The sequence below is a fragment of the Netta rufina genome (genome assembly GCF_964035555.1).
Source record: "Netta rufina genome assembly, chromosome: 29".
Taxonomy (NCBI): Eukaryota; Metazoa; Chordata; class Aves; order Anseriformes; family Anatidae; genus Netta; species Netta rufina.
Window position 1 is genome coordinate 2,071,499 of NC_140153.1, and position 27,034 is coordinate 2,098,532.

Below are 27,034 nucleotides of genomic sequence, written 5' to 3' on the forward strand. Positions count from 1 at the left end.
CGTGCAAAACACCAAACCATCTTCTCGCTACCAGCACCTGATCCAGCTGCAGCCTGGCGCGTGCCTCCCCCAAACCCTTCTCAAAGGAACTGGAACTTTTTTTTTTTTTTTTTCCCTGCAGCTGCACACGAGATCCGACGGGCTGCTGGGTTCGAGATCAGCTCGGGCTGGGACCGTTGGTGGTCCTGGGGGGGCTCCCGGCCACCCCCAGCACCCCGCTGCCGGATGCTGGCTCAGCCAGAAGTCCAGCTCTTGGAAGTGGCCGTGGGCGAGCAGCGCCGGGTGCCCTGCCCAGCGTTGTGCAACCCAAATTTCTGCAGCAGTCAGACCCAACCCCACGCCTTGTGCAAGCTGCCACGGAGCAGAGATTGAAACCCTGCTTGCAATTTGTTTTTTTCTTCTCTGGTGATTTGTCTTTTTTTTTTTTTTTTCCCCTGTGTCGCCGGCCGTGGGCTCCCTCTAGCGAAGCCGAGGCCGTGGGCTGCAGCCGTGGGGTCCCGCAGCCTCCCCTGGCCACGTCCTGCCTCGCCCCCGGGGGCTGTGGGCTGTGGGGTCGCATCCAGCTCCTCTCCCGGTGCTCAGCATCTCATCGCTGTCCCTCAGCCCCAGCCCACAGCGATTCCTTTTCATGCTCCAGTCCTGCGCTGGGCTCTGCTGTTCCTTGACGCCAGCTTTTTCGGGGCCGGGAGCAGCTTTTTTGGGTGCTGGAGGGTCCTGCCCTATTTGGCAGGGCTGAGCGGGATCCCCCCAGCCTGGGATGTGGGTGCTGGTCACGGGGCGTGGATGCTGGGAGTCTCGGGGCCAGGCTGCTACCGCGCAGGGGGGCTCAGATCTTGGGCAGAGTCACGCTGGCATAAACCGTCATGGGCTCCGCGTCGGGGCTCTGCTCGCAAGGAAAGAAGGGGGTGAGCGAGGTGCCCAAATTGGGATGCCCAAAGTGGGGAACTCGCGTTCCCTTACCTGCGAGAGGGGCGAGCAGCCCCGTGGGGTGGGTGGCTCTGCCCGGGGGCTGTGCTGGATCCGGCTGGGGGCTTGGGCTGTGTCCGGGGGCAAGCCGGTGGCTGCGGCGTAGATGGTGGTGCAGGAGGGGTGCTCCGTGCCGGGGGAGCTGCAGGGGATTTTCTGCTTCTGTGCAGGGAGCAAGGGGTGAGCGGTGCCAGACAGGTCACTGCGGGGGCTCTTCTCTCCCTTCAGCCCTGCAGGACCCCAGATTTCATCCCGGAGCAGGATTTGGGAAGGGAAAACTTTCCCCCAGAGCCACCCCCGGGATGTTAGGGGCTGGGGAAGCTGCAGCACCCAACCTTACTCCCAGAAAATCCCAAACTAAGGTGACCAGGATGGTTCTTGGGACCTCACCATGCTGGGGGGTGACACCCATGGGCCCACGACCCCCCCAGTCCCACCATGGGCATGATCTCGCCACCTCCCTGGCTCAGCCCCCACCAAATGCATCGACACCCAGTGACCAAAGCCCACTCGTGGCAGAGCCACAAGCGCACACCCAGCACAGCTTCGGGGTGCTGCTGCCTTCCCTGCTGCCCGCACCCAGGCTGCAGCCCCCCAGGCATCTGCCTCCGTGCCTGGGCTGGGCTCTCTCACCTCCACCCGCTGCACTTGGGAGTAGATGGTGCGCACCTCGTTGTCCTCGGGGAGCGGCGTGTGCTTCCACAGCCGGCCTGCCAGGGGAGACAGAATCACAGAATCACAGAATTGTCTAGGTTGGAAGAGACCTCCAAGATCACCGAGTCCAACCTCTGACCTAACACTAACCAGTCCTCCACTAAACCATATCACTAAGTTCAATATCTAAACGTCTTTTAAAGTACCTCCAGGGATGGTGACTCCACCACTGCCCTGGGCAGCCCATTCCAATGCCTCACAACCCTCTCAGTAAAGAAGTTCTTCCTAATATCCAACCTAAAACTCCCCTGGCACAACTTTAGCCCATTCCCCCTCGTCCTGTCACCAGGCACGTGGGAGAACAGGCCAACCCCCACCTCGCTACAGCCTCCTTTAAGGTACCTGTAGAGAGCGATAAGGTCGCCCCTGAGCCTCCTCTTCTCCAGGCTGAACAAGCCCAGCTCCCTCAGCCGCACCTCGTAGGACTTGTTCTCCAGGCCCCTCACCAGCTTCATCGCCCTTCTCTGGACTCACTCAAGCACCTCGATGTCCTTCTTGTAGCGAGAGGCCCAAAACTGAACACAGTACTCGAGGTGCGGCCTCACCAGAGCCGAGTACAGGGGGACAATCTCTTCCCTAGCCCTGCTGGCCACACTGTTTCTTATACAAGCCAGGATGCTGTTGGCCTTCTTGGCCTCCTGAGCACACTGTTGGCTCATATTCAGCCGACTATCAACCAATACTCCCAGGTCCTTCTCCGCCAGGCAGCTTTCCAACCACAAATCTCCCAGCCTGTAGCACTGCTTGGGGTTGTTGTGCCCCAGGTGCAGGACCCGGCACTTGGCCTTGTTGAACTTCATGCAGTTGGCCTCAGCCCATCAGTGCAGCCTATCCAGATCCTCCTGGAGCACCTTCTTACCCTCAAGCAGATGGACATACGCACCTAACTTGGTGTCATCTGCAAACTTATTGAGGGTGCACTCGATCCCCTCATCCAGATCATCGAAAAAGATATTAAAGAGAACTGGCCCCAGTACTGAGCCCTGGGGGACTCCACTAGTGACTGGCCTTCAATTGGATTTGATTCCATTCACCACAACTCTTTGGGCCAGACAAAGTCACCGTGGTGCCGTAGGACAGCTTCTGGGGACCCCCCTTGCACCCTGCTCCTGACCCCAAAGCATCACAAGGGACAGCCTCGGTGTTTCCCCAGCACTGCAGGGCAGTGGGCTCAGCACTGCACGTCCCCAGCACGGTGAATTTGTCCCTTTGTGAATTTTGTCCCCCTTTGTGAATTTGTCCCTGCACAGGGGCAGGGGAGCAGGGTGGCCGGCGCCCTCGTCGAGGTGTCTGGGGAGATGATGCTGTCACAAATTTGGGCTGGGATCATGCATTTCCCCTTGAAACCATGTGATATGATCACAGAAGCATAGCATCCGGGTAAAGCACTTGAGATGTGCTAGGTGAAGCAGGTATATACATATATATAAATATATATTTCTTTTTTAAGCTGGTTTCCTTCCTGCCTTTCATCCCGTGCTTCAAAAGAAGCAGGTTTCGCTCCCTCCCCAGCACCACGGACCCCAAGACAAGGTACTGCAGGGATCAGCCTGGCTGGGGGGGCTGTGATCCCATCCTTTTCTCCCTCACAAACACCTCCCGTGCCCCCAGCTGCACTCCCTGACACTCACCCACGTGTAAGGCAGTGAAGACCCCGATGAGGACCAGCACAACCACTACGGGCACCACCAGCAGCACGAGGTTCAGCCCCGGACTGGCACTCCCTGTAGTGCAGAGAAGGAAAATGGTCAACACCAGCCCCCCAGCAGAAAAACCTCCCCATTTAAAACCATCCTGGGTCTTGTCATCTACATCTGAGGCTGATTTTTCGGTAGAACAGGAAACGAGGGGCAGGAAATGCTTTCTTTTGAACTCGGCTTTCAATAAGCACCTCCAAACTGCAGCCGTCAGCGAAAAAGCTGCTGGGGGCTAGATCGGGGCCAGATAAGGCCCTAAATACCGCTCTGGTGGCTTCGCAGGGATCGGCGGGGAGATAGCCTCTGGGTGCTGCAGGTGTATGGGAAGGGAGCCCGGGGACAGAGCTCTGAGGGTGGCACCAGGCTGCCACCACCATTAACGCATGTGGCACAGGGGTGTCCCCATGTGCAAGGGGCTGGGGGGACGAGGGGGGACAAACACGCCCGAAACCCTGGCATCATCTCCTTTTGGCATCTTCTTTTTCCAGTCAAGGCCTGGAGACGCCACGGGGACGTTTGCTGGGCACAGGGTGCTGTGAGAGCCCCGGAGTGGGTCAGCACCACAGGGAGGTGACTTCACACCGTGTCCCCGGGGAAAGGGGCAGCCGCTGCTTCCCCCAGCCCCAGCAAAAGTCCCAACATCACGAGGAAGGGCAAGAAAACCCCAGTGAGAGAGAACACGGCTTTTGCCCCGAAAACCTCCAAAGGGGAAGTTGTCACCGAGGTTTTTTTTCAATCCTCCCCGGCCCTCCCAGCGTGCAAATCGCATGCATTGAAAATGAGCCTTGGGCACCGGGGCGCAGCGAGTGCGGGGATGAGACCCACGGCTCGGCGTTTACGGGAAGGACCGGGCAGCCCTGAGCAGGCAACGCTGCGGCCGCTTTTCCTGCAAAAGGCTCCTCTGAGGCTGCCGAAAGCAACGTGAAAAAAATCCCCTGCAGAGCCAGAGCGGGGCTGGAGGTGGGAAAGAGCCGGGTCGGCAGCTGTAGCATCCCCGGGGACTCACCCCGCTGCTCGAAGCTGCAGGCGGAGGAGTTGAAGGTGACGGCGCTGCTGCTGACGGGGTTGCTGGCGGTGCAGGCACAGGCCAGGCTGGTGGCGTTGAGGTGGTAGGAGAGGTGCAGGAGGCTGCCGTTGTGGGCGCAGGGCGACGAGGAGCTGGCCTCCAGGCCGGTCCAGCTGTAGGACACGTTGTCCCCCCTGGCCGCCGTGCAGTTGAGGGTGACGGTGCAGCTCTCGTTGGCCAGAGCCCAGCTGAGGACCTGGATGTTGGGATCGGACACCGGCTCTGGGTGGGGAGAAGGGACAGAGGCTCATTTCTGGGGAAGGATGGAAACGCCGCCTCGTCCCCTGGCCTGGGAAATCCCACCGACCTCCCCTATCTCCAAGGGAGGTGGGGAGATATCGATCTGGCCCCAGGCCTGCTGCGGCCTCTCCAAATGGGGACGAGGTCTTCATGCACCCAAATACTCCTGGGGATACCAGAGAGGGTCCTGGACATTATGGGGGGCATCTCTCACCACCCCCACACCCTACCCCATTGCTGCCCACCTCCCAGACCCGCTCCCAGCACCACAAGAGGCCATCACGGCCCTCCAAAACCAGTGCCTCTCACCATACACTTCCAGCTGTATCTGCCAGACCTTCTCCTTCGCGTCCTTGCTGATGATGTACTCGTAGAGCCTCTGGTCCTGCCGCTTGGTGCTGAGGATCTCCAGCGAGAAGTTGGAGGAGTGGAAGTGGTTCTGGCTCGGAGCGTAGTTGGTATAGTTTCCATTCACGTACTTGAGCAGGACTTCCTTGCTATGCGGGTCCGCTGTGTCCCGCTTCCACGTGGCCACCCCAAAGCTCTGGGTGAGGTTCTGGAATTCCTGGGGGATCCACAGGACCGTCGCCTTCCCCAGCGTGCCCAGCACAGTCTCCCTCGTCCCACGGCCCATGCCTGGGAGGAGAGCAGAGAGAAGGGCTGACGCAGGCAGAGATGCATGAGGACACCCCAGAGGGCTCACAGAAGCTGCGCCCTCCCTGGTGCTGCTGGAGAACAGATGCCACCCGAGCTGCACGAGCAGGGAATGGTGTTGGACCCACCCTACCCACCCTGGTAATCTGGAGATGGCATCTGCTCAACAATCTGCTCGGCTGCTTTACTGAACTGCATTTTCAGCCCGCCTGAACCCTTGCTCGCGCACCACATCCTGCACCAGCGACTGCCATGGCTCTCAGGGTAAGAGGGAACGCGAGGGGCTCCGTGCCCCAACGTCCCTGCATGCTCCCAGCTCACAGGGACCCCTTCAGCACCTGCTGGAGCGGGCCCACCTCGAGCAGGGGAAGGCGATTGTGGCCCTGGTCCCATGGGGAGGTGATGCCCATGGGGTGGCCGGAGCACCCTGGAGCAGTCTAGGTGACACCAGGGTCACTTGGATGGAAGTGATGCTTGGTGGCCCTCAGCCAAAGCCTGTGGCTGGGTGTGCATCACGGCATGCGCCCCCCTGAAGTGCTGCAGCTACAGAAACCTCCCTGGGGAGTTTTCTTTGAGGAATTGCAGGAAACACAGCCCCACAGGCTGGCTCTCCCTTCTCCTCTCACCCAGGAGCTAGTAGGCAGTGAGGAGACGAGGTGGTCCCATGGTGTCTCTTGGGTGTCTCTTGTCTCTCACCAAGAGGGCGACCGAGCAGCTCCAATGATGGTTGGTACATGCACCCCAATGTACCCTAAAGCATCCCGCCCGCCCAGCTGTCCTGGGAGAGGTGCAGTTCATGGCTTCTACCCTTCTACCCAACCCTTTCCTGCTTCAGGCTCTGACCCCATGATTCACATTTGCCCACAGCCTCCGTGAACCCTGAGCTTGTTTTTGTAGGAAATAGTGCGAAGAACGATGCCAGCTCAGCACCGCTCGCTGCTGGAGCACAGAGGGGACCCGACCATGTCACCCCCATGTTTCCTATCCACTTCTTTCCATTGAGGTGGGGGCTTGTCCCAGAAAGGAAAAGGAAAGTGTGGGACTCGCTGCAGAAGAGCAAGCCTGGTGGGTCCCAGATAAGCCCAGTATCCGCCTCTCCTGCTGCACACACATTTCCAGTAAAAACCACAAGAGAGCTCAGAGCGACCGTTTTCCTCACCCACCATCCCGAGCACATGCCATCACTTATTTTTTCCCCCTCCGTGGCACAAAACACAGCAGCTTCAGAGCTGTCCCTGTGAATTACGTCTCCACGGCGCCGACCCAGCCATGCAGACACGGCCGTTATCCCGCAGAAATGCCGAGCCCCGGCTGACCCAGCAGCTGCCACGTTTACTGTAAAGCCCAGCACGGAGCTGGATGTTGTCTTTTCTTGGCGGCCTGGAGCGCGGCAGTTAAGCTCCTGATTAATTACCGAATGGAAAAGCCCTTTTTGCATCACGTTAGAAAAACCCTCTGCCCCGGCAAGAAGCAGCTCCCGGGGAGAGGAGGAGACGTCTCCCCATGGGGAAGGCAGCTCGGCTGGAGCAGGGATGCTGTGGGAGGGATGCGAAGAGGGCCAAAAGCATCTGCACAAACCCAGCTGGAGGGGCTGGAGGAACACAAGCGATGTGAAGGGTCCAAAGCAGCCCCTGCATCAGGTATTGTGTTCGTGGGACTTTCGGCACGCTGGCCGGACAGAAAACCCCAGGGAGATTTCAAGGGCAGGTATTCTAGTAACAGTGAGCCAGCAGAGTTGAGCAGAAACCCCAGCTCCACGAAGCTGCTGGTTTCCTGGCCGAAGCTTTCGGTTTGTGCCCGGCGAGGACGCAGAGGGCTGCAAGGGGACACAGTGTCCCCCGGGGATGGGGACACTGAGCTGGCACCAAAAAGGGGGTCGGGATTTATCACTGACCTCCTTCTGCTCGGCTCGGGGGCCCCGGCTCCCCCCAAACTTCTGCACAGGTTTAACACTGAACTTTTCTCAGCCCCCTCCCACTACATGCTGCAGCCCCTGGAAAGGAGGACCCCGCGCCCTGGCACTGCCCCGACCCCTCCTGGGTTTTCTGGGTGTCCCGCGACCCTCTGCACCACGGGGACTGTGGGTGCTGGGCCTGGAGGGGTCTCAGCACCCAGCAAAGACGATCCAGAGGGGTTTGAATCACTCATTTTTAAACAGAAAGCGACAACGTCCCCAGACATCACCCACTCCCACTCCTACACCTTTTATTGCTGGGGTACAATCTCCCAGCCCACTGGCACCTCAAGCAGAGGTAACCCAAGATAAAATCTGCCAAAATCTGCCAAATCTACCACACACCTCCCGTACCCCAGCCCACATCTGGTAGCGAATGATTTGCTCGGTGCTGTTACTACCTCGTTAAAACACACACAGAGTACTTCGTTACTGCAAATACACTATCCCCATCACCATCTTTGCCCCTCCAGCCTCTCTTATTCACTCCTCCCTCGGTCTGCCTGCTAGGAGCGTATTAGGGATGCACGGCACATCCAGCCTGGAGTTGTGAGTCATTTGTCTTCCAGATGAATATTTATATTTATCTGCCTGCCCACCCAGCGCACGGCTCCCAATTTCTAAAAGCCCCAATACCTGACGATCCCCAAACCATCCGAACCACGTATTTTGCAGGTAGGAAGGCGTTATGTACCCCAGACACGGCAGAAGGAGACGACCAGCCAGAGACACACGCTGCAGCCCATGCCTCGCTTCACGGAGCTGCTGCCGGAATGAAGCTAATATCTGCTGCCGGGCTCATTATAAGAACAGGTGTACTCAAATCAGAGGCACTGCTGTGGGCCATGTGTTTCCTGTTTTTTTCAGCAGAATGACTGTTTTTCTTGAGTGGAAACTATTCAAAGCGTAGAGTCACTGCTGAATGCTTCACTGGAGAGCACCAGAGAGACTTGCAAGAAGGACCCAAACCATTGATTTATCGTTTTCACCAGAACTACATCATCCAGCCACAGGTCCTTAACCCAAACCCAAAAGAAGAGGAAACAGACAGTAAGAAAATTATTTCATGTACGGTAACAGCTTCCTGGGGCTGCCCGGCGCCTGTGAATGCGGTGGAGGGGAAAAAGGAGGTGAAACGAGCGGATCCCACACCACAGCAGCCACAAAGCTCAGCAGGGCCCCTCGCTGCAGGAAAAACACTGGATATTTTGGGATTAGCCCACTCTGGATGCACGGGACCCTTGGTGGTTCCAGCCTGCAGCTTCAGCTCCATGGCCTCGCCGCAAGCAGGAGCAGAGGTGGCCTTTAACACCCATCGAGGAGAAGCCCGATCCTTGTTCTCAGGCTGAGCATCTTTTGGCCCCAGTTTGCTCCTGCACCACTTGAGCCCATCCCCATGGGCCCAGCCCAGCCAGGACTTCGGGACGAGGATGGTCCTCACTCCTGTGGGTGCCCCCCATGTTGAAGGAGCAGGGAGGGGACATGCATGGAGCAGGGACCACGCTCAGTGAGCATCGGGGATGGGGAGCGTGGGGAAAACACCGCCCGCACGTTCCATTGATGGGAAGGGGTGAGAAGAGCTTGGTTGGTTTTGTGTTTTTAGTGGAATGAATTATTCATCTCCGCTGTTGCTCGGCCTGCAAAGCGTTGCTGCTTTACAATGGGAGAAGGTTGTTTGTTTGGTTTTGTGTTTTTTTTCCTATTGCTCTTTTCACATTTTTCTTACTTCTTCTCTCCTGGTTTGCAGAAGAGAGCAGAGGCAACAGCATAAAGCACAAATTCCTCCGCTGGCTTAAAACAGACCAAATTTAAGTGTCAGGATGAAATAAAAGCTGAATTTATGCGCTTCACCATTTTTCAGCGGAGCAGAGCTCTGAGCGCTCCACGACTTTTGTCACCAATAAATTATTTCTAACACTAAAAAGCAAAGTTATGCCTAAAACCACACCAAACCAGCCGGTGCTCCCTGGCGTCCTGCCGGGCTGTTCCTTCCCACTCAGAAAGCATCTGTCTGAGAAAGCAAGGCCTTTCCCAGGAAAGGGGAGAGCTCAGCAGAGGTGTAAAATAGAAAGAATGAGTAAGAGCAGTACGGAGGGGACTCTGCTCCTTTCTCACAGCAAGGAGCGTGGGCTCAGCCGAAATTTGACAGCTGGCTCGGAGGATGCTGAAGCAGCCGGATGAGAGGGGGCTTGGGTATCTCCTTGGTCTCATGATGGAGGGGTTTGGGGCATCACCTGGGGGCATTTAGCAGAGCACCCGGCTGCCCCAGCAGAAATCCCACCAAGAGCCGGTGCTCAGGAAGGGTCTTTCCCATGGATGTGCTCTTCGGTGTTCCCACACTGGCTCGGTCATGTGGGCAGGGTGTTGTGACGGTCCCCAAGGGGGACCCTGGTTCTGTCAGGGTTTGAATGCCCCCAGCCACCAAGAGAAATCATTCAGACAGCACAAATCCTTATCCAGGAAGTATGAAGGGGCGAGGAGAGGAAAAACGGTGGTGGGAGCTCACAGAAAAACTCCCTTTACCTGGAAAGAAAGATCCTACACGCTGCTGGTTTCCCCATCAGAAGCCAGGCAGCTTGGGCTGAAGTCTCCTGGCTGGAAAGGTGAGCGAGCCACCAGATAATGCTTTGGAGGGGGCTTTTTGTAGAAACCCACATTGGTACTGAAATCTCAGGCTGCCACACATGAGGAATTACCCTGGGCCTCTTATTAAACCCGGGAGCTGGAACAACTCGTGCTCGTTCCTGATTCTCAAATGAGCCACCGAGGTCCATGCCACCCCTTTGGTGAATCTGGCCCTGGGAGCCTTTATTTAGTGATGGATCTGGGAAGTTTGCTCTTGGGTTGTAGGGAGAAGAGAGCCCGATTCTTCATTTTCTCCATCTGATTTGCTGGAGTTGACAGGAGCAGCAGCACCCCGGGCAGCTGTGGCCCTGTGCGATGTCCCCATCCCCCCTTGCAGTCTCAGGGATGTCACCATCACTCACAAGGCACGTCCCCCTGCCCTGTGTGCCTCCGACTGCTCCCACAGGGGACAGCTGTAGAAGGGCTCCTCTCCCCAGCAAGGGCAGTGGGAACAAACACAGCTCCCCAGTCAGCCCCGGTCCCCAGGCACCCACTGCCACCGACACCAAACCCCAGACCAGAGGAAAGGGGGCACCAAGCCAGGAGGAATGAAGCAAATGCACCCAAAAACATGAGGTCTGGTGTGGAAAGGAAAATATTTACTGTACACATACAACATGACTCCACTATTGAGCCTTCCTGGGCTGAGAAAAGTCAACCTTAACTGTCTCATGGTCCTGCTCCGGTGCTCCACAACTGGATGTGGGGCTTCACTGGCCGTATCACGCACTTTCCCTGAAAGTGTCACGTGCTGTGTACCATCCCTCATAACCACTACACGCCAGTCCCCTAAGGGCATTCTCCCCCAGTGGCTGGCAGACACCAGGCAAGAACCGAGGATGCCCACTGCCATGGGGAACCTGCAGGAAAGGCTCAGCTCAGGTCTCAGAGCTAGGGCTGGGTGCATTTTTGAGCTGCTAAATGTCCATTTGGTGATTCACATTGCTGGGATTCTCAAAGTACCGTTGCAAGAGACTTGCCATCAGGGGGCTTCATCCAGGTTATACCCAAACAGCGGACAACATCAGCCACAGCATGTCATTAATGCAGAGCGAAGAAGAGGAGGAGGTGTCCCAGCAACATCAGCATGCTGGTCTTGGTGGCGGTGGGGACAGCAGAGGACTCAGCTGGAGGCAGAGGGAAAACCCAGATGTGAGAGCAGCCCAAGTGGGACCACCGCAGGGCTGGAACACGCAGCCCCACGGTCCCCTCCGCAGGGGGCTCGTGCCCATGGGAAAAGGGACCTGACCCCTGGGACACCCGGAAGCCACCTCCCACCCATCTCACCCAGGTTCTGCCACCTGGTACAGCCGATACCTGTCCACGAGCAGGGGTGCCTGCGGGTCAGCTGGGCGCTGCTGGAGGACACGGGGTTGCTGGCCCTGCAGGTGTAGGTTTCCAGGGAGGGGTTGAAGGAGAGGGGCAGGGTGCTGTTGGTGCTGTTAGAGCCCCCTGGCACGACCCTGCTGGCAGACATCCACTCATAGGTCACGTCTTCCAGCTGCACCCAGCACTTCAGGGTGACATTGCAGCGCTCTGGGTCGTCCTCGTTCACTATGGCACGCACGGTAGGTTTGGGGACCACATCTGCAAGAGGCACTGGGATGTCACAGCCCGCCCTGTCCCCAGCGGGGTGCCGGGACCACCACCCCCCCAGGCTCACCATACACCTTCAGGTAGACGCTGTAGGTGTGCTCCTTGCCCGCCTTGTCCTCCAGGTACACCCAGTAGATGTTGCTGTCGTTTTTCTGCAAGCAGCTGATCTTCAGCGTATTGTTGGGGAAGAGCTCAAGGCGGTCCTTGAAAGGGCCATTGGGGTACCGGATCCCCCTCCCGTTCTCGTGGATGGCAACCTTCAGGGAGCTGCCATAGCGCCAGTGGCATTCGTAGTAGGTGGTCGTCTGGGTCTGCGGCGGGGGGCTGAGGTACACCACGCCTCCCACCACCCCTACTGCCTGCGAGGAGGATGCTTGCACTCGTGCTGTGGGGAGAGCAGAGAGTTGTGCTACCAGGCATGGCTCAGGGGGATAGGGAAGCCCCTGGCCTCAGCCACCCGCCTTTGTAGCCCCCTGGGGCTGTGAGGGATCAGAAAAGGCTGCCCAGTGAAGGGGCTGGGGCACCATTCCTGGACATATCTGCTGTGGTGCTCAGGGACACGGTCTCGTGGCAGACCTGGCAGCGCTAGGGTAATGGTTGGACCTGGTGGCCACGGTGCTCTTTGCCCAGGGAGGTGGTGGGGTCACCGCCCCTGCGGGTGTTCAAGGAAATACGCAATGCCCCATGGTGGGAACACGCTGAGGCTCATCAGCCCGACTCCTGCCTTCACACAGGCAGCGAAGTTTCACCTAACAGCCGGTCTGGCCACCCCCGGCTCCATTTCCTCCCTCCCTGTCACCATAGAGAAGAGACCAGGGCCTGCGTCAGTGCTGCCCTCACAGGAAGCTGCTGGCCGCCATGACGCCTCCCCTCAGCCTGCTCCTCTCAGGGCAACGCAAACCTCGCACATCGCACCCTCTGGTCCTTGCCATGCCCCTGTTGCCCTCCTTTGGGCCCATTCTGATATTTTCATGTCCTTCATATGGTGCCGAGCCCAAAACTGCACAAGGAGCTCAGGGCGAGGCTGTGCTGATGCTGATGACAGCAGGACAGCCATTTCCTCTGCACCCCAGGCTTTGGGCGGCCATTTTGGCTGCCTTAGCCCCAAACGCCCCATCCCCCCCTGCAGGGCCACGCTCCAGCTGCCTGCCCCCGTGTCCATATACATCATGCCTTCCCTTTTTTCAACCTTGGGAGCATCTTGAGATGCACGGCTTCATGCCGAGCTCTGTCACTGACATTTTTGCTTCGACTTTCGCTTTCTTTCCTCCCCCCTCCCCAGCTTGCTTGGCAGCCCCTTGGCCCTCTACCCCATGGGACACCGGAGTGCCCCATGGGAAGTGAGACGGACACCGCGGTGTCCCAGCAGGTCAAAGCTTGGGGATGGGAATTGCTGGGGAAAAGAGTGAGAGTGGGGAAGGCTCATGTAGGACGGGCACTCCATGGGCATTGCCCCAGTCCCCACCTCCACCACCACCCCCACCACTGCCCTCCTCAGCACCATCCGCCCCCAGCCCCGTATCACAGCCCACCTGGCACCCTTGTCCTGGAGGACACCCCGCACACACACCCTGATGTTACCTTGCACAATAGAGAAGATGAAGAGGAGCTCCGCTGCAAACCCCACCACCATCTTCACTGTGGTTTCGCATGCAAAATTATCACTGAAACTCACGTGGCTCCAGTGCCAAATTCCACCAAGCCCCCAGCTCCCCGGTCAAGGAAGTACGTTCAAAGAGTAAAGACTGCACCGTTTATTTCTCTTCTGTGTCCACCAGCCTGAGAGAGCTGGAGGGTGGCAGTCAAGCAGAGGAAGGGGAGGTTTCAGCTAGACGTTTACCAACACTGGTCCAACACAGCAACAGGCTCTCTGGAGAAGTAGTCACTGCATCGTATTGTGACTGGCCAGGATGCTCTGTGCATTCTTGGCATAGACTATCTCAGGAGAGCTAAAGACAGCACTTGAAAGGGCCATTGGGGTACCAGACTCCCCTCCTGTTCTTATGGATGGCGACCTTCAGGAAGCTGCTGCAGAACCAGTGGCTTTCGTAGTAGGTGGTCTTCTGGGTCTGCAGCGGGGGGCTGAGGTACACCACGCCTCCCACCACCCCTACTGCCTGCGAGGAGGATGCCTGCACTCGTGCTGTGGGGAGAGCAGAGAGTTGTGCTACCAGGCATGGCTCGGGGGGACGGGGCAGCCCCTTGCCTCAGCCACCCGCCTTTGTAGCCCCCTGGGGCTGTGAGGCATCGGAAAAGGCTGCCCAGGGAAGGGGCTGGGGCACCGTTCCTGGACATATCTGCTGTGGTGCTCAGGGACACGGTCTCCTGGCAGACCTGGCAGCGCTAGGGTAACGGTTGGACCTGGTGGCCACGGTGCTCTTTGCCCAGGGAGGTGGTGGGGTCACCGCCCCTGGGGGTGTTCAAGGAAAGGTTGCATGTGGTGCTTGGGGACATGGGTTAGTGGGTGACTGGGGTGGTAGGGGGGTGGTTGGAACACTTTGGCTTCTCCAACCTTAATGATTTTGTGATTCTTTACCAAAATAAACGTTTCTGTGCAATGCCACATGGTGGGAACACCCTGAGGCTCATCGGCCCGACTCCTGCCTCCACAGAGGGTGGAGTCACTGCATATATCCAAGAGTGCTGTCCACTTGCTTGAGCATCAACTGTCTTGGGGCCATGCCCACCACCCGGCGAGCTTCTCCCAGGGCCTGTACACAGAAAAATTTTGCCTAACAGCCAGGCTGGGCACCCCGGCTCCATTTCCTCACATCCTGTCACCATAGAGAAGAGACCAGGGCCTGCGTTGGTGCTGCCCTCATGAGGAAGCTGCTGGCCGCCATGAGGCCTCCCCTCAGCCTACTCATCTCGGAGTTATGCAAACCTCGCACATCGCGCCCTCTGGTCCTTCCCATGGGCAGGGGACGGGCGGCCATTTTGGCTGCCTCAGCCCCAAATGCCCTGTCCCCCCCCTGCAGGGCCATGCCCCAGCTGCCTGCCCCCGTGTCTGTACACATCCATGCCTTCCCTTTTCTCAACGTTCGGAGCATCTTGTGAGGCACGGCTTCATGCCGAGCTCTGTCACTGACATTTTTGCTTCGACTTTCGCTTTCTTTTCTCCCCCCTCCCCAGCTCACTCGGCAGCCCCTTGCCCCCCAGCTCAGTGGGACACTGGGGTGCCCCATGGGGAGCGAGACAGACACCAGGGTTTCTACCCAGGTCAAAGCTTGGGGATGGGAATTGCTGGGGAAAAGAATGAGGATGGGGAAGACTCATGTAGGACAGGCAACTCACGGGCACCGCCCTAGTGCCCACAACCACCAGCACCACTACCACCACCATCCCCAGCACCGTCCGCCCCAAGCCCCGCATCACAGCCCACCCAGCACCCTTGCCCCGGAGGACACCCCCCACACACAGCCTGATGTTACCTTGCACAATAAAGAAGATGAAGAGGAGCTCCGATTTAAGTCCCTCCGCAATCTTCACTGCTGTTTGGCACGCAAAATTATCTCTGAAAATCACGTGGCTCCAGCGCAGAAGGCCAGCAAGCCCCCAGCTCACCGGTCCAGGCAGTACATTCAGACAAAGAATAAAGACTGTACCCTTACTTTTTTGAGTCCTCCAGCCTTGACTGAGAGAGCCGGAGGGCGGCAGTCAAGCTGAGGAAGGGGAGGTTTCAGCTAGACATTTACCAACACTGGTCCAAATATGCAACAGGCTCTCTGGAGAAGTAGTCACTGCATCATATTGTGACTGGCCAGGATGCTCCATGAATCCTTGGCACAGACTATCTCAGGAGAAGATTTTTCAAGGACACAAAAGGGTTCTGCTGGACTTTTGCAATAGCTGCCTAAGAAACAGAGGGCATTAAGCAATTGTCTACCTTGCCTGGTCTCTCAGAGGACCCTTCTGTTGTGGGGCTGCTGAGGGTCACAGAACAGCAAGTGCCAATCGCTACCCAACTGTGCACCAGCAGCACTATTGCGCCAACAGAGACTCCCTGATTCCCATCCATAAGCTAATTCATCAATTGGAGACACAAGGAGTGATCAGCAAGACTCATTCACCATTTAATAGTCCCACATGGCCAGTGCAAAAGTCTAATGGCGAGTAGAGACTAACAGTGGACTATGGTGGCCTGAACGAAGTCACGCCACCACTAAGTGCTGCAGTGCTGGACATGCTAGAACTGGACTTGAACAAATTCGGCTTCTATTCACACTTAAAAACACTTAAAAGTGAATTCACAAGGTGCATTGGATCTATCAAAACAACAACAACAATAACAAAACTAGTTCATACACTGGCACTAACAAACTGTTTGGTTTTAGCTAGGATAGAGCTACTTTTCCTCCTATTAGCTGGTAGGGTGCTATGCTTTGGATTTAGGATGAGAAGAAGGTTGATACCACACCGATGTTTTAATTGTTGCAGAGCAGTTCTTACACCAAGCCAAGGACTTTTCAGCTTCTCGCTCTGTCCTACCAACGGGCTGGCTGGGGGAGCAGCAAGATTTGGGAGGGAACAGACCCAAAACAGCTGACCCAAACTGGTCAGAGGGGTATTTCATGCCATCTGGGGTCATGCTGGACAGTATATAGGGGGGTTAGCTTGGGAGGGGGTCCAGACTGCTAGGGGTTAGACTGGGCATTGGTCAGCGCGTGGTGAGCAATTGCATTGTGCATCACTTGTTTTGTACACATTTTTATTTTTTATTATTATTATTATTATTATTATTATTATTATTATTATTATTATTATTATTATTATTATTATTATTATTATTTTCTGTCCTAATAAACTGTTTCTGTCTCTACTCACAAGCTTCAGTTTCTCGTTTCTTTCCCCCATCCTGGGAAGGGGTGGAAAGGGTTGTATAGTGTTTAGTTGCCAGATGGGTTAAACCACAACACGCGCATCTGCATCCTCAGCTCCCAGCAATACACAGTCCAAATTTCAAAGCTGTCTCCTCCAAAGACAAGCTTCAACCACCCAGGGGTGCACTTGCCCGGAAGGTGTCACAGGTTCCAGGCTAAACGTGCTGTGTACCGGCCCTCATAACCATACCACGCACCAGTCCCCGAAGGGCATTGCCCCCCAGTGGCTGGCAGACTCCAAGAGAGCTGAGGATGCTCACTGCCATGGGGAACCTGCAGGAAAGGCTCAGCTCAGGTCTCAGAGCTAGGGCTGGGTGCATTTTTGAGCTGCTAAATGTCCATTTGCTGATTTGCATTGCTGGGTGTCTTGGTTTAACCCAGCCAGCATCTAAAAACCACACAGCCGTTCGCTCATCCTCCCCCCTCCCTCTCTGGGGTGGGGGAGAGAAATGGGAAAGTGAAGCCTGTGAGTTGAGATAAAGACAGTTTACCAACACAGGAAAATAATAATAATAATAAATATAATAGTACTACTAATAATAATGTATACAAAACAAGTGCTACTAGGAAGAAAATTAACTCTGTCCTAACTGAAACAAGGCACTGGGGTTTGCAAAGTGCTGTTGCAAGAGACTTGCCATGTGGGGGCTTCATCCAGGTTCTATCCTCAGAGCAGAGGTGTGACGAGACGCTGACAGACAGAAGCTGCATTGTGTCACATGCTGTGTACCATCCCTCATAACCACTCCACACACCAGTCCCCTAAGGGCATTCCCCCCCAGTGGCTGGCAGACACTAGGCAAAAGCCGAGGATGCCCACTGCCATGGGGAACCTGCAGGAAAGGCTCGGCTCAGGTCTCAGAGCTAGGGCTGGGTGCATTTTTGAGCTGCTAAATGTCCATTTGGTGATTCACATTGCTGGGATTCTCAAAGTACCGTTGCAAGAGCCTTGCCATCAGGGGGCTTCATCCAGGTTCTACCCAAACAGCGGACAACATCAGCCACAGCATGTCATTAATGCAGAGCGAAGAAGAGGAGGAGGTGTCCCAGCAACATCAGCATGCTGGTCTTGGTGGCGGTGGGGACAGCGGAGGACTCAGCTGGAGGCAGAGGGAAAACCCAGATGTGAGAGCAGCCCAAGTGGGACCACCGCAGGGCTGGAACACGCAGCCCCACGGTCCCCTCCGCAGGGGGCTCGTGCCCATGGGAAAAGGGACCTGACCCCTGGGACACCTGGCAGCCACCTCCCACCCATCTCAACCAGGTTCTGCCACCTGGTACAGCCGGTACCTGTCCACGAGCAGGGGTGCCTGCGGGTCAGCTGGGCGCTGCTGGAGGACACGGGGTTGCTGGCCCTGCAGGTGTAGGTTTCCAGGGAGGGGTTGAAGGAGAGGGGCAGGGTGCTGTTGGTGCTGTTAAAGCCCACTGGCACGACCCTGCTGGCGGGCATCCACTCATAGGTCACGTCTTCCAGCTGCACCCAGCACACCAGGGTGACATCGCAGCGCTCCGGGTTGTCCCCGTTCACTATGGCACGTACGGTAGGTTTGGGGACCACATCTGCAAGAGGCACTGGGATGTCACAGCCCGCCCTGTCCCCAGCGGGGTGCCGGGACCACCACCCCCCCAGGCTCACCATACACCTTCAGGTAGACGCTGTAGGTGTGCTCCTTGCCCGCCTTGTCCTCCAGGTACACCCAGTAGATGTTGCTGTCGTTTTTCTGCAAGCAGCTGATCTTCAGCGTATTGTTGGGGAAGAGCTCAAGGCGGTCCTTGAAAGGGCCATTGGGGTACCGGATCCCCCTCCCATTCTCATGTATGGCAACCTTCAGGGAGCTGCCACAGCGCCAGTGGCTTTGGTGGTAGGTGGTCGTCTGGGTCTGCGGCGGGGGGCTGAGGTACACCACGCCTCCCACCACCCCTACTGCCTGCGGGGAGGATGCCTGCACCTGTGCTGTGGGGAGAGCAGAGAGTTTTGCTACCAGGCATGGCTCGGGGGGACGGGGCAGCCCCTTGCCTCAGCCACCCGCCTTTGTAGCCCCCTGGGGCTGTGAGGGATCAGAAAAGGCTGCCCAGGGAAGGGGCTGGGGCACCATTCCTGGACATATCTGCTGTGGTGCTCAGGGACACGGTCTCGTGGCAGACCTGGCAGCGCTAGGGTAACGGTTGGACCTGGTGGCCACGGTGCTCTTTGCCCAGGGAGGTGGTGGGGTCACCACCCCTGGGGGTGTTCAAGGAAAGGTTGAACGTGGTGCTTGGGGACATGGGTTAGTGGGTGACTGTGGTGGTTGGGGGGTGGTTGCACCACCATGAGCTTGGAGGGCTTCTCCAACCTTAATGATTTAGTGATTCTTTACCAAAATTAAAGGTTACTTTGCAATGCCCAATGGTGGGAACACACTGAGGCTCATCAGCCCAACTCCTGCCTCCACAGAGGGTGGAGTCACTGCATATATCCAAGAGTGCTGTCCACTTGCTTGAGCATCGACTGTCTTGAGGCCATGCCCACAACCCCGCAAGCTTCTTCTAGGGCCTGACCAAAGCAAAGTTTTGCCTAACATCCTGTCAGGCCGCCCCCGGCTCCATTTCCCCACATCCTGTCACCATAGAGAAGAGACCAGGGCCTGCGTCAGTGCTGCCCTCATGAGGAAGCTGCTGGCCGCCATGATGCCTCCCCTCAGCCTGCTCCTCTCAGGGCTACGCAAACCTCGCACATCGCGCCCTCTGGTCCTTGCCATGCCCCCGTTGCCCTCCTTTGGGCCCATTCTGATATTTTCATGTCCTTCGTATAGTGTCGCGCCCAGAACTGCTCAAGGAGCTTGGGGCGAGGCCGTGCTGATGCTGATGACAGCAGAACAGCCATTTCTTCTGCAGCCCAGGGTTTGGGCGGCCATTTTGGCTGCCTCAGCCCCTAACGCCCTGACCCCCCCAACAGGGCCACACTCCAGCTGCCTGCCCCTGTGTCCGTACACATCCGTGCCTTCCTTTTTCTCAAACCTGGGAGCATCTTTTGAGGCTCGGCTTCATGCCAAGCTCTATCACTGACATTTTTGCTTCCACTTTTGCTTCCTTTCCTCCCGTCTCCCCAGCTCACTTGGCAGCCCCTCGCCCCCAGCTCGGTGGGACCCTGGGGTGTCCCCGCAGGTCAAAGCTTGGGGATGGGAATTGCTGGGGAAAAGAATAAGGATGGGAAAAGCTCATGTAGGACAGGCGACTCACGGGCACTGCCCCAGTGCCCACAACCACCAGCACCACTACCACCACCATCCCAAGCACCATCCGCACCCAGCCCCACATCACAGCCCACCTGGCACCCTTATCCCGGAGGACACCCCCCACACACACCCTGATGTTACCTTGCGCAATAGAAAAGATGAAGAGGAGCTCCGCTGCAAGTCCTACCACCATCTTCACTGCATCTTGGCGCGCAAAATTATCACTGAAACTCACGTGGCTCCAGCACAGAAACCCACCAAGCCCCCAGCTCTCCGGTCAAGAACGTTCGTTCAGGCGAAGTAGGAAGACTGCACCCTTACTCACTTCCTCTTCGAGACCAAAAGCCTTCCTTGGCAAAGCCGGAGGGCGGCAGTCAAGACCCCAGCACCCCAGACAAGGAAGTACATTCAGACAATTAATAAAGACTTTGTTTTTTTCGGTTTTTGTGTCGACCAAACTTACTTGAGAGGTCTGGAGGGCAGCAGTCAAGCTGAGGAAGGGGAGGTTTCAGCTAGACGTTTACCAACGCTGGTCCCACACTGCAACAGGCTCTCTGGAGAAGTAGTCACTGCATTCATTGTGTTGTGACTGGCCAGGATGCTCTGTGAATCGTTGGCACAGACTATCTCAGGAGAAGATTTTTCAAGGACACAAAAGGGTTCTGCTGGACTTTTGCAATAGCTGCCTTAGAGACAGAGGGCATTAAGCAATTGTCTACCTTGCCTGGTCTCTCAGAGGACCCTTCTGTTGTGGGGCTGCTGAGGGTCACAGAACAGCAAGTGCCAATCGCTACCACAACTGTGCACCAGCAGCACTGTTGCGCCAACAGAGACTCCCTGATTCCCATCCATAAGCTAATTCATCAATTGGAGACACAAGGAGTGATCAGCAAGACTCATTCACCATTTAATAGTCCCACATGGCCAGTGCAAAAGTCTAATGGTGAGTGGAGACTAACAGTGGACTGTCGTGGCCTGAACGAAGTCATGCCACCACTGAGTGCTGCAGTGCCGGACATGCTAGAACTGGACTAGAACCAGTTCAGCTTCTATTCACACTTAAAAACACTTAAAAGTGAATTCACAAGGTGTATCGGATCTGTCAAAAAAAAAAACACCAACAACAAAACAAGCTCATACACGGGCACTAACACACTGTCCTGGTTTTAGCTAGAATAGTGTTAATTTTCCTCCTAGTAGCTGGTAGGGTGCTATATTTTGGATTTAGGATAAGAGTTCTGATAACATGCTAATGTTTTAATTGTTGCAGAGCAGTTCTTACACCAAGCCAAGGACTTTTCAGCTTCTCGCTCTGTCCTGCCAGCGGGCAGGCTGGGGGTGCAACAAGAGGTGGGAGGGGAATGACCCAGGACAGCTGACCCAGACTGGCCAAAGGGGTATTCCATGCCATCTGGCATCATACTGGACAATATATAGGGGGGGCTGGCTGGGGTGGGGGTCGTCTGCTTGGGGATAGGATGGGCATCAGTCATCAGGTCGTGTGCAACAGTATTGTGCATCACTTGTTTTGTACTATTTACTATTTTATTTTGTTTTGTTTTATTTTATTTTTATTTTATTTTATTTTCTGTCTTAATAAACTGTCCCTATGTGAACCCACAAGCTTCAGTTTCTCGTTTCTCTCCCCTGTCCCGGTGATGAACATCTTTGGGATGTTCAGACCAGCATGTTCTCATTGTTATGTCTCCTGAATGCACTTCAGATTTTGTCTAAGGTTAAATAAATATTTAAGAGTGTCATCCAGAGGTCTGTCATGAGGCAGGATAGCTATGAGAGGAAGGGAGAGTGGGAGAATATGGGCAGGCATCTAGAGCAGTGGGCACCTCCAGTGCTTTGCAAACTTAGCCCCAAACAACTGAAAAATCCTAAAAAAGTGGTCGAGTGCTTGAAAAAGGTGTGTCATCACCCTGGCAGTACCACACAAGCAGAAATCACTGCAACGTGCTGGGGCTTGGCCTATGCTTACTGAGCTTCACTCAATGCCAATATAACCCCAGTGACAGACCATCGGCCACTTCAACCTCTGAGACAGGCCCAGCAGCCGCTCCAAGCCCTAAAACGGGCGCCAAGGCTGAGCCAGGGAAACAAACTGTACCAGCATCGGTTGCACCCGTAACCAAGGTGAAAAAATGGTATAGAGAGTCAGGTCGTTCAGAATGCAGAGAGCCTTCTGCTAGGCCTACGTATAGAGAAGACGAGGCCGGGCCATCAGAGGAGCAGGAGGATGAAGAGGAAGACTTTGCAAAAACAGCAGTACCTAGCCGAAACCTATACGAGCGTGAGCTACGAGATGTGAGAAAAGATTTCTCTCGCTGTATAGGTATAGAAGCTTACAGCTTCTCGCTCTGTCCTGCCAGCGGGCAGGCTGGGGGTGCAACAAGAGCTGGGAGGGGACAGACCCAGGACAGCTGACCCAAACTGGCCAAAGGGGTATTCCATACCATCTGGGATCATGCTGGACAGTATATAGGAGGGACTAGCCGGGGAGGGGGGGCCAGACTCTTAGGGGTTAGACTGGGCATAGGTCAACGGGTGGTGAGCAATCACATCATGCATCACTTGTTCTGTACACATCTTTTTTATTATTGTTATTGTTGTTGTTATTATTATTTTCTGTCCTAATAAACTGTGTCTATCTCTACTCACAAGCTTCAGTTTCTCGTTTCTTTCCCCCATCCTGGGAAGGGGTGGAAAGGGTTGTATAGTGTTTAGTTGCCAGCTGGGTTAAACCACAACACACACATCCTGCATCAGCTCCCAGCGACGCACAGTCCAAGTTTCAAAGTCATCTCCTCCAAAGACAAGCTTCAACAACTCAGGGGTGCACTTCCCCTGAAGGTGTCACAGGTTCCAGGCTAAACCTGCTGTGTACCATCCTTCATAACCACTCCACACACCAGTCCCCTAAGGGCATTCCCCCCCAGTGGCTGGCAGACACTAGGCAAAAGCCGAGGATGCCCACTGCCTTCGGGAACCTGCAGGAAAGGCTCGGCTCAGGTCTCAGAGCTAGGGCTGGGTGCATTTTTGAGCTGCTAAATGTCCATTTGGTGATTCACATTGCTGGGATTCTCAAAGTACCGTTGCAAGAGACTTGCCATCAGGGGGCTTCATCCAGGTTCTACCCAAACAGCGGACAACATCAGCCACAGCATGTCATTAATGCAGAGCGAAGAAGAGGAGGAGGTGTCCCAGCAACATCAGCATGCTGGTCTTGGTGGCGGTGGGGACAGCAGAGGACTCAGCTGGAGGCAGAAGGAAAACCAAGACATGAGAGCAGCCCAAGTGGGACTACCGCAGGGCTGGAACACGCAGCCCCACGGTCCCCTCCGCAGGGGGCTCGTGCCCATGGGAAAAGGGACCTGACCCCTGGGACACCCGGAAGCCACCTCCCACCCATCTCACCCAGGTTCTGCCACCTGGTACAGCCGGTACCTGTCCACGAGCAGGGGTGCCTGCGGGTCAGCTGGGCGCTGCTGGAGGACACGGGGTTGCTGGCCCTGCAGGTGTAGGTTTCCAGGGAGGGGTTGAAGGAGAGGGGCAGGGTGCTGTTGGTGCTGTTAAAGCCCACTGGCATGACCCTGCTGGCGGGCATCCACTCATAGGTCACGTCTTCCAGCTGCACCCAGCACTCCAGGGTGACATCGCAGCGCTCCGGGTTGTCCCCGTTCACTATGGCACGCACGGTAGGTTTGGGGACCACATCTGCAAGAGGCACTGGGATGTCACAGCCTGTTCTGTCCCCAGAGGGGTGCCAGGACCACCACCCTCCCTGCCCAGGCTCACCATACACCTTCAGGTAGATGCTGTAGGTGTGCTCCTTGCCCGCCACATCCTCCAGGTACATCCAGTAGCTGTTGCTGTCGTTTTTCTGCAAGCTGCTGATCTTCAGCGTATTGTTGGGGAAGAGCTCAAGGCGGTCCTTGAAAGGGCCATCGAGGTACCGGACTCCCTTCCCGTACTCATGGATGGCAACCTTCAGGGAGCTGCCGCAGTACCAGTGGCTTTGGTGGTAGGTGGTTGTCAGGTTCTGCAGTGGGGGGCTGAAGTATACTACACCTCCCACCACCCCTACTGCCTGCGAGGTAGCCGTCTGCACCCGTGCTTTGGGGAGAGCAGAGAGTTGTGCTACCAGGCATGGCTCAGGGGGACGGGGCAGCCCCTTGCCTCAGCCACCCGCCTTTGTAGCCCCCTGGGGCTGTGAGGGATCGGAAAAGGCTGCCCAGGGAAGGGGCTGGGGCACCATTCCTGGACATATCTGCTGTGGTGCTCAGGAACACGGTCTCGTGGCAGACCTGGCAGCGCTAGGGTAACGGTTGGACCTGGTGGCCACGGTGCTCTTTGCCCAGGGAGGTGGTGGGGTCACCGCCCCTGCGGGTGTTCAAGGAAAGGTTGAACACGGTGCTTGGGGACATGGGTTAGTGGGTGACTTGGGTGGTTGCACCACCATGAGCTTGGAGGGCTTGTCCAAAGTTAATGATTTTGTGACATTTTTTCCAAAATAAATGTTTCCATGCAATGCCCCATGGTGGGAACAGGCAGAGGCTCATCAGCCCAACTCCTGCCTCCGCAGAAATTAGAGTCACGGCATATATCCAAGAGTGCTGTCCACTTGCTTGAGCATCAACTGTCTTGGGGCCATGCCCACCACCCCGCGAGCTTCTTCCAGGGCCTGTACACAGAAAAATTTTGACTAACAGCCAGGCTGGCACCCCGGCTCCATTTCCTCACATCCTGTCACCAGGGACAAGAGACCAGGGTGCTGCCCTCATGAGGAAGCTGCTGGCTGCCATGAGGCCTCCCCTCAGCCTGCTCCTCTCAGGGCTACACAAACATCACACATCGCGCCATCTGGTCCTTCCCATGGGCAGGGGAAGGGCGGCCATTTTGGCTGCCTCAGCCCCAAACGCCCTGTCCCCCCCTGCAGGGCCACACTCCAGCTGCCTGCCCCCATGTCCGTACGCATCCGTGCCTTCCCTTTTCTCAACGCTCGGAGCATATTGAGAGGCACAGCTTCATGCCGAGGTCTGTCACTGACATTTTTGCTTCCACTTTTGGTTCCCTTCCTCCCTCCTTCCCAGCTCACTCGGCAGCCCCTTGCCCCCCTGCTTGGTGGGAAACCATTGTGCCCTATGGGGAGTGAGATGGACAGCGGGGAGTCCCTGCAGGTCACAGCTTAGGGGTGGGAATTGCTGGAAAAAAGATTGAGAATGGGAAAGGCTCTTGTAGGACGGGCGACCCAGAGGCACCACCCCAGTGCCCACAATCAGCACCCCCACCACTGCCCTCCCCAGCACCATCCGCCCCCAGCCCGGCATCACAGCCCACCCTGCACCCTTGTCCTGTAGGACACCCCCCACACACACCCTAATACACCTTGCACAATAGAGAAGATGAAGAGGAGCTCCGAAGCAAGTCCCACCGCCATCTTCACTGTGGTTTGGCGCGTAAAATTATCTCTGAAACTCACGTGGCTCCAGTGCAGAAGCCCACCAAGCCCCCAGATCTCTGGTCTAGAAAGTAAATTCAGACGAAGGATAAAGAGAGAACCATTTCTTTTTCTCTTGTGCCCTCAATCCTGAGATTGCCAGAGGGCGGCAGTCAAGCAGAGAAAGAGGAAGTTTCAGCTAAACGTACAATATATAAAGGGAGGGGTTGAAGGAGAGGGGCAGGGTGCTGTTAGAGCCCATTGGCACGACCCTGCTGGCGGGCATCCACTCATAGGTCACGTCTTCCAGCTGCACCCAGCACTCCAGGGTGACATCGCAGCGCTCTGGGTCGTCCTCGTTCACTATGGCACGCACGGTAGGTTTGGGGACCACATCTGCAAGAGGCACTGGGATGTCACAGCCCGCCCTGTCCCCAGAGGGGTGCCAGGACAACCACCCCCCCAGGCTCACCATACACCTTCAGGTAGACGCTGTAGATGTGCTCCTTGCCCGCCTTGTCCTCCAGGTACAACCAGTAGATGTTTCTGTTGTTTTTCTGCAAGCAGCTGATCTTCAGCGTATTGTTGGAGAAGAGCTCAAGGTGGTCCTTGAAAGGGCTATCAAGGTACCAGACTCCCCTCCCGTTCTCATGGATGGCAACCTTTAGGGAGCTGCCACAGCGCCAGTGGCTTTGGTGGTAGGTGGTCGTCTGGGTCTGCGGCGGGGGGCTGAGGTACACTACACCTCCCACCACCCCTACTGCCTGCGAGGAGGATGCCTGCACCTGTGCTGTGGGGAGAGCAGAGAGTTGTGCTACCAGGCATGGCTCGGGGGGACGGGGCAGCCCCTTGCCTCAGCCACCCACCTTTGTAGCCCCCTGGGGCTGTGAGGCATCGGAAAAGGCTGCCCAGGGAAGGGGCTGGGGCACCATTCTTGGACATATCTGCTGTGGTGCTCAGGGACACGGTCTCATGGCAGACCTGGCAGCACTAGGGTAACGGTTGGACCTGGTGGCCACGGTGCTCTTTGCCCAGGGAGGTGGTGGGGTCACCGCCCCTGCGGGTGTTCAAGGAAATACGCAATGCCCCATGGTGGGAGCACGCTGAGGCTCATCAGCCTGACTCCTAGCTTCACACAGGCAGCGAAGTTTCACCTAACAGCCAGTCTGGCCGCCCCCGGCTCCATTTCCTCCCTCCCTGTGACCATAGAGAAGAGACCAGGACCTGCGCTGGTGTTGCCCTCACAGGAAGCTGCTGGCCGCCATGAGGCCTCCCCTCAGCCTACTGCTCTCAGGGCAACGCAAACCTCGCACATCGCACCCTCTGGTCCTTGCCATGCCCCCGTTGCCCTCCTTTGGGCCCATTCTGATATTTTCATGTCCTTCATATGGTGCCGAGCCCAAAACTGCACAAGGAGCTCAGGGTGAGGCCATGCTGATGCTGATGACAGAAGGCAGCCATTTCCTCTGCACCCCAGGCTTTGGGCGGCCATTTTGGCTGCCTTAGCCCTAAACGCCCTATCCCCCCCACAGGGCCACGCTCCAGCTGCCTGCCCCCGTGTCCATACACACCCAGGCCTTCCCTTTTCACAACCCTGGCCACCAGCTTGGCAGCCCCTGGCCACCAGCTCTGTGGGACACCGGGGTGCCCCATGGGGAGCGAGAAGGACACCGGGGTGTCCCCGCAGGTCACAGATTGAGGGTGGGAATTGCTGGACAAAACAGTGAGGATGGGGAAGGCTCATGTAGGACGGGTGACTCACGGTCACCACCCCAGTGCCCACCACCAGCTCTCCGGTCAAGAAAGTACGTTCAGACGAAGAATAAAGACTGCATCATTTCCTCCTCATTTGATCCTCCAGTCTTGCCTGAGAGAGCTGGAGGGCGGCAGTCAAGCTGAGGAACGTGAGGTTTCGGCTAGACATTCAGCGACGGTGGTCCGACAATGGTGGTCTCAGCTATCAAGGGAAAGTATCCTTCTG

At 56.5% G+C, this 27,034-nt stretch overlaps 4 protein-coding genes across 4 annotated transcripts; all 4 read right to left on the reverse strand.

Moving 5' to 3' along the window:
- Window positions 1-826: 826 nt before the first annotated feature.
- Window positions 827-8,040, reverse strand: LOC311219951 (signaling lymphocytic activation molecule-like; the record flags this gene model as incomplete). The annotated part of the gene is made up of 7 exons (XM_084303307.1): window positions 7,986-8,040; window positions 4,993-5,319; window positions 4,384-4,665; window positions 3,312-3,404; window positions 1,600-1,676; window positions 961-1,128; window positions 827-883 (listed from the first exon to the last, which is right to left on the reverse strand). The coding sequence occupies exons 1-7, from the start codon at window positions 8,035-8,037 to the stop codon at window positions 827-829; spliced, it is 1,056 nt and encodes a 351-aa protein (XP_084159433.1). The 5' UTR covers window positions 8,038-8,040.
- Window positions 8,041-10,946: 2,906 nt separating this feature from the next.
- On the reverse strand, window positions 10,947-13,145 carry LOC311219952 (CD48 antigen-like; the record flags this gene model as incomplete). Its single annotated transcript, XM_084303308.1, has 4 exons — window positions 10,947-11,043; window positions 11,234-11,503; window positions 11,580-11,897; window positions 13,094-13,145. The coding sequence occupies 4 exons, from the start codon at window positions 13,143-13,145 to the stop codon at window positions 10,958-10,960; spliced, it is 726 nt and encodes a 241-aa protein (XP_084159434.1). The 3' UTR covers window positions 10,947-10,957.
- Window positions 13,146-15,627: 2,482 nt separating this feature from the next.
- LOC311219717 (CD48 antigen-like) lies at window positions 15,628-19,883 on the reverse strand. The gene is made up of 4 exons (XM_084302990.1): window positions 19,749-19,883; window positions 18,029-18,346; window positions 17,683-17,952; window positions 15,628-17,492 (listed from the first exon to the last, which is right to left on the reverse strand). The coding sequence occupies exons 1-4, from the start codon at window positions 19,798-19,800 to the stop codon at window positions 17,407-17,409; spliced, it is 726 nt and encodes a 241-aa protein (XP_084159116.1). The 5' UTR covers window positions 19,801-19,883; the 3' UTR covers window positions 15,628-17,406.
- A 2,320-nt stretch (window positions 19,884-22,203) lies between these two features.
- On the reverse strand, window positions 22,204-24,645 carry LOC311219728 (CD48 antigen-like). The gene is made up of 3 exons (XM_084303005.1): window positions 23,412-24,645; window positions 23,061-23,330; window positions 22,204-22,870 (listed from the first exon to the last, which is right to left on the reverse strand). Exons 1-3 carry the CDS (start codon window positions 23,470-23,472, stop codon window positions 22,785-22,787), a joined length of 417 nt encoding a protein of 138 aa, XP_084159131.1. The 5' UTR covers window positions 23,473-24,645; the 3' UTR covers window positions 22,204-22,784.
- Between the last annotated feature and the right edge of the window lie 2,389 nt (window positions 24,646-27,034).

Coding starts and splice junctions, on each gene's coding strand:
- LOC311219717 (XM_084302990.1), bottom strand. CDS start 19,800: ATGGTGGTAGGACTTGCAGCGGAGCTCCTCTTCATCTTTTCTATTGCG. Junction 18,347..19,748: donor CATCTTTTCTATTGCGCAAG/GTAACATCAGGG, acceptor CTCTCCCCACAG/CACAGGTGCAGGCATCCTCC. Junction 17,953..18,028: donor CGTCTACCTGAAGGTGTATG/GTGAGCCTGGGG, acceptor TGCCTCTTGCAG/ATGTGGTCCCCAAACCTACC.
- LOC311219728 (XM_084303005.1), bottom strand. CDS start 23,472: ATGTACCTGGAGGATGTGGCGGGCAAGGAGCACACCTACAGCATCTAC. Junction 23,331..23,411: donor CATCTACCTGAAGGTGTATG/GTGAGCCTGGGC, acceptor TGCCTCTTGCAG/ATGTGGTCCCCAAACCTACC. Junction 22,871..23,060: donor GCACCCCTGCTCGTGGACAG/GTACCGGCTGTA, acceptor TTCTGCCTCCAG/CTGAGTCCTCTGCTGTCCCC.